At 42.5% G+C, this 6,000-nt stretch overlaps 1 protein-coding gene across 1 annotated transcript in view; it reads right to left on the bottom strand.

The window, feature by feature from the left end:
• Positions 1–1,888: 1,888 nt before the first annotated feature.
• The window catches only part of RHOJ (ras homolog family member J), a 73,108-nt gene continuing 68,996 nt past the window's right edge, over positions 1,889–6,000 (bottom strand). The window contains exon 5 of the mRNA XM_081131808.1: positions 1,889–4,499. Coding sequence (XP_080987934.1) covers positions 4,353–4,499 — 147 coding nt within the window. The 3' untranslated portion in view covers positions 1,889–4,352. The remainder of the gene's footprint in view (positions 4,500–6,000) is intronic.

Below are 6,000 nucleotides of genomic sequence, written 5' to 3'. Positions count from 1 at the left end.
CAGTTTCCCTGACTTCTCTTTTCCTCGGTGTGCCTAATGGTCCTTGAAATGAAAACTTTGCTGAGTTTCCTGATTTGTACTTGGGCAGCCTACTCAATGATTCTTAAGGGAATAGCTGGTGACCTGCCGTTTTTTCTGTTGAGAGAGAATGCACATTTTGCATTCTGGCATCTAAACATAAGGGAAAATTTTAAACCAAAGACATACATAGCTAGATAATCATCTCCACTATAGTATCAAACATTCCTTCAAAGCAAAACCTCAATTTCCGATCTTCCATCACTTTGATCTCATGGGTGAGTTTGTCTTTATGGTGCAATACTGCATGGTTAGACTTACCTCAAGTCAAATATTTCTTCTTGAAAACCCTCCACTTTGAGAGATTATTGCTCACGAGAACTTAATGCTCTAAATAATGACTTTTTTTCTACTTCAGATTCTGGGTTTAACTTATTTTATTTTATCCTAAAATTGTGAGTGTGGTTGTGATTGTATCTTTAATATTGTTTAAGACTTATTTCCTTCTTGGTGGTTCTATGAAAATGGTGTATGGTTATATCGACTTTATCTGGCACTTACAGACCAGAATCTTCCAAATGGTTCTTTGCATATCATGATCAGACATATTGCTATGGAAGTCTCGAGACTAAAACTCCCTTCTTGTCATATGCGTGGGACTTATTTTTTGATTTCTCAGTTTAGTCCTTCCTGGTTTGGGATTGCTATAGTTATTGTAGTTATCCTGTAACTATTCTTTGAGTATAACTTTTCTTGGCAGAAATCACCCCAGATTTCTTCTTGTTGACATAGCTTTGACTTGTGTCTCAGTACTTTTGTATTTCTAAAATAGCTCAAATAATCCATTAATTCTACCAACCAACCAACCGTCTGATTGAAAAAACAACACCATCTGTCAAACTAGTTATTTGACTATTAGAGTGGGCTTACATTGCTGTATACTAGGCAATTAAATTTGGATTATATTACACTGTATACTGTGGATTCCAGGCACATCATATGCTGATCAAATTCTTGTCTCTAGATTATTACTAGTTTGATGGATTATCGTATGTATAGTGACCTAAGTCATGTGTTTGAAATGTGGCTGGGATCTATAGGAAAAACAGATGCTATCCAGTAATATATTTACAAAAGTCCAACTTAATGTGTGTGATAATGATATGATATGGAGTCTGAGGGCACTGGATGGGAAGTAGAAAAGCTGAGGAATGTCCCAGCTTTGTCTCAAAATGTCTTCTTTAACCCATCTAGGCTGAGTTTCCTCATCTGTACAATGAGGGGATTGGACTATAGTTTCTGAGGCCTCTTCTAGCTCTGAAAAGTTAAGACTCTACCTGAGAATGGACATGGGTTGTGCCTTCTTGACTTTGGAAAATGGCATAGACCATTAAAGGACCCTCCTTCAGATTTCTATGTCTCTTCTTATCTTTGGGTTCAGGATATAACTGTATTCAATCTTGTGGTGGAAAACACTTTTTCAAGAAACGAACTATATCTTGCCATGAAACGGGATAAATGGTTAATTTGGTGTAATGACATTAACTCGTGTAGGTTGCTTTGTTCTTCAGGATTTTATTCAATCATTAGCTCATTAGACCTCTAGGAGCCTGTGCGGCACCCACACGCAACCGTCTCCCCGGGTTCTGGTTCGGGAGAAGCGTGATCTTCCCGCTGTGACCCAGTTCATCCCTGCGGCCTTCTGGGGAGGTGATGGCCTAGGGAACCATTTGCCTGTCGAGTGCACACATCTGGACAATTCTCTCTGGCCGAGCAAACATACTGCTCTCAAATTTTCATCTGCATCAGTGAAAAGTGAGGAGCGGCCCTCTAGCAAAATGTAACTGTGCAATAATGTAACAAAACTGGCTAATGGCACTTCGTTTATTACAGGGCTAAATGCTCATTATTGTTTGTAAAGAATGAATTTATAACCTTGGCAGAGTTAAGTTTATACATGATTGATTTCCATTTACAAAGGTATAAAGTCCTTGTTTTCTTGTCAAGCTTTGACTTACAAAACTCCCGTTTTCTTCTAGCTTGGGGTGTGTGTGTGTATGTGTGTGTGTGTATTTAAGAGAATGTTTAGTAACTAGATGGGGGAGAAGGGAAATAGAATTTGAAATGTGGAAGAAGGGGAAACACATTTCAGAAATTCTAAAACACAAACAAATAAAACCCAAAACACTGAGGGGGTGTCACAGAAGGTCTTAACAGGAAAGACCCACACTGTAAGCTCCTGTTTTTATGTGCTTCCTCCAGGAGCAGAAGAGACTAGAAGGACTGGATTTTTGTAAGGAAAGGAGTGTGAATCTGGAAATTCTTAACTAAAATTGGTGTAATTTCATGCTGCAAAGAGGCACTTCGCTTATGCAATTGGAATAAAAATAAAGTGCCTACCTGGGTGTTTCTAGGGTAATTGTAGGCAAATGAGACTAATTAGAAGCCTCTGCAGTCTGTAATTAAAAGCTAGGAAGTAACTCACTCTGTGATAAAAGATCCCTGGATGTTTGGAAGAGTCACACAGAAAGGACCCAAATCCTTCTTAGGGGCTTTTACTTGCGCAAGGCCAAAGTCCCTGTTCTATGGGGCACGTCATTTTGAAAAGCGGGGGATAAATGGATCCAGAGCTTAGTACTCAGATCTAGCCCCTGAATACACATTTGGGACAATGAGTATGGGAAATAGGGAGAGGCAACATTTTAGTACCAGTTCTACTTGGAAAATGTCATTTAAATAGAATGGGAGCTTCCGTGGGGCAAGTTGAGAAGCACAGTTGTCTCCCACATCTGCAGGGGTAGGTTCCAAGACCCTAGTGGATGCCTGAAACCAAATCCTATATATATTATGTTTTTTTCTTATTCACACATTCCTTTTCACTTAACGGAAGCACTGTACAGCTTCTCTCTGCATATCCAAATTCCCAGCATCACTGCTCTTGCGCTTTGAGGCCATTCCTAAGTAAAATAATGGTTACTTGAACACAGCACTGCAACACCATGGCAGTTAATCTGATAACTGAGACGCCTACCAAGTGCTAATGGGCAGGTGGCATATACTGTGCGGATACGCTGGACAAAGGGATGATTCATGTTCCGAGAGGGGCAGAGTGGACGGTGCAAGATTTCCTCACACTACTCGGAACAGCGTGAGATTTTAAACTTATGAATTGTTTGTTTCTGGAATTTTCCATTTAATATTTTCAGACCACAATTGACCGTGGGTAACTAAAACCATAGAAAGGGAAACCACAGATAAGGTTGGGGGACAACTGTACTTTCAGTTGGAGCTAGAGGAAAAATTGAGGCACTTTGCTTAACTTTTGGGGACAATTAAATTCTAACCCTTTCAGGCCCTTCCTTTAGACCAGGTTCTTATTGGGCATGGGAGAAAGTGTGAAATCAAGGGAAGAAAGGGGAAGGGAGGGAGCAGGAAAGTTCACTTTGCTGAATAAAGAATATTTCACATGATAAGTCTGCCATATTCTTCCCCCAATCAATTTGATTGAAAAGCAAGAATACTACTTTCTTAAACACAGTTCATCCCTAATTTGCCATGACAATATAATACAGAAAAAAGAACGCTCCCTATCAACGTAAGCATTTCCAGGATGAATCTTTGGCAAAAATGGAACCCGCGACAATTCAGATAGTGTTTTCTTTCAACCAGGTTCAAAAATGAAGGCTCTGAAATTTCCAAAAGTTTTAACGTTCTCTTGTGTCTCCTTAGAGTCAGGCATTCAGAGGTACGGGTTGGTTCTGACCACTTTGGTAGAAACAGTCTGACGATAGACATGAGTATAAAATACTTTGCCGTTTGGCTAATTTGGTATAGATTTGTAAGGCTTGGGTAAACTGGTAAATTAGTAAATTTCTTAAAATAATACAGAGGCATGTAAGACACATAGAACAGCGCCTCAGAAAAAGGGGTTAGTACTGTATTCCCATGTTTTGGAAAAGACATGAAGTAAGGCCACCAGTACAGGGACCGAGTGCGTCTTTTGGTTTTCCTGCCGCGATTTCCCATCAGCGTCACGTTCATGGAGGGGGGGATGCAAGACAGTCCTTGACTTTGCTTCCGACGTGGCCAAAGTCACTGGCTGAGGCCCCGGCCCCGCATTCCCTGGAGGGAGCAGTGTGCACGCTCGGGCTGCTGGGGAGGTCGCGGCCGGGGCTGGGGGTGGGCTGTGCGGGGCAGGGCTCGAGGGGCGGAGAAGCAGCCTCTGGGTGCAGGACTTCCCTCTGGTCATGCCCTCCTCGTTGGCTTGGGCTTGGTCGCAGAGGCTGGCTGCCAGTGTCACCCGGAGATGGGGTGGAGGCGGGCCTCAGGGCGCCTCAGATAATCGAGCAGCAGCCGTGACACTCGGAGCAGTGCTGCTGCTTCTTCTTGGGGTGGAAGATGGTGAGGATGGCTTCGTCGAACACCGCTTTGAGGCCTTTCTGCGTCAGCGCCGAGCATTCCAAGTAGCACTGGGCTCCGATCTTAAACACAAGAGGGGAAGGCGTGAGAGGGGACGGGGAGGCCCCGCGTCGGCCCCTGCCCGGCCGAGCGCTGCTCCAAGCTGCCTGGCTGCTGGGTTGGATTTTTTTTCTTTCTTTTGCATTTTTGTTTGCTTGTTTGTTAATTCTCACCCCAGGATATTTTTTCCATTAATTTTATTTTTTATTTTTTTAAAGAGAAGGGGGGGAGAGAGGGAAATATTGATGTGAGAGAGACACATCTACTGCTTGCCTCCCACGCCGCCCCAAACCTGCAACCCAGGTACTTGCCCTTGACTGGAAATCGATCCCATGCCCGTTTGGTGCGTGGGTGGGTGCTCTAACCACTAAGAAGACAGACCAGGGCTTTCTTTTTGCATTTCATTTTGCCTCTGCTATCCTGATTTATTTTATTTTGTTTTTTATTTTTTACTTTCTGCCATTAACAATAAATGACTATGGATCACTTTGGGTGAGCAATAAATTCTGAAAGTGATCTATAACCACTTATTCCTAATATAAGAATGTAAAAACATGAAAATGAATAGAGGATTGTGATATGGTTTCAATATATTTTGTGAACACTAGGGCTGCCTGATGTTGGTTTTAGCATCCTCTTGTTTGTATGCAGAATGTGTAAGTTCAGTACAAGCGAAATGTATCTACTCCTTCTGTACACAGTGCAGCAGAGTGTCAGCGTGGTTTATAAAACATATAGAAGGAGAGTGGTGTATGGTTTTACAGGTTATTCTTGAATAAAATGCACCTCCGATAAGGTATCTCTCAGCAAGGTAATAGCCAACTGATGTTATTTGTTTTTTTAAATTAAAAAAATTCTTTTTTTAATCCTCACCTGAGGGTATTTTTTCAGAGTGGTGGTGGGGGGGGGGAGAGAGAGAGAGAGAGAGAGAGAGAAACATCGATGTGAAAAAAACACATCAACTGGTTGCCTCCTGCACTCACCCCGGAATTGAACCTGGGACCCCTCAGTCCGCAGGCCAATGCTCTAACCACTGAGCCAATCTGGCTAGGGCTTTTTTTTTTTTTTTTTTTAATATGATTTTATTGATTTCAGAGAGAGAAACGGAGAGAGAGATAGAAACATCAATGACGAGAGAAAGTCATTGATTGGCTGCCTCCTGTCCTCCCCCCCAACTGGGGATCAAGCCCGCAACCCAGGCATGTGCCCCAACAGGGAATCGAACCATGATCTCCTGTATTATAGGTTGATGCTCAGCCTCTGAGCCATGTGAGCTGGGCTGTTTTTTTGTTTTTTTTTTAATTATTCAACATATTACAGATGTCCTCTTTTCTTCCACTGACCCCTTCCACCCCCTACCCAGTCCCTTACCACACTATTGTCTGTGTCCTTGGGTTATGCACATATGCATATAAATTCTTTGGTTAATCTCTCCCTGCCCACCCACCCATCCACAGCTATTTTATCCACTCATCTACTGATGGGCACTTGGGCTGTTGCCAGATCTTAGATTGTAAATCGTGC

The sequence above is a fragment of the Miniopterus schreibersii genome (genome assembly GCF_964146895.1).
Source record: "Miniopterus schreibersii genome assembly, chromosome: 1".
Classification (NCBI taxonomy): Eukaryota; Metazoa; Chordata; class Mammalia; order Chiroptera; family Miniopteridae; genus Miniopterus; species Miniopterus schreibersii.
The sequence above is the reverse complement of the archived record's forward strand: the minus strand, read 5'-3'. Positions and strand labels throughout refer to the sequence as shown.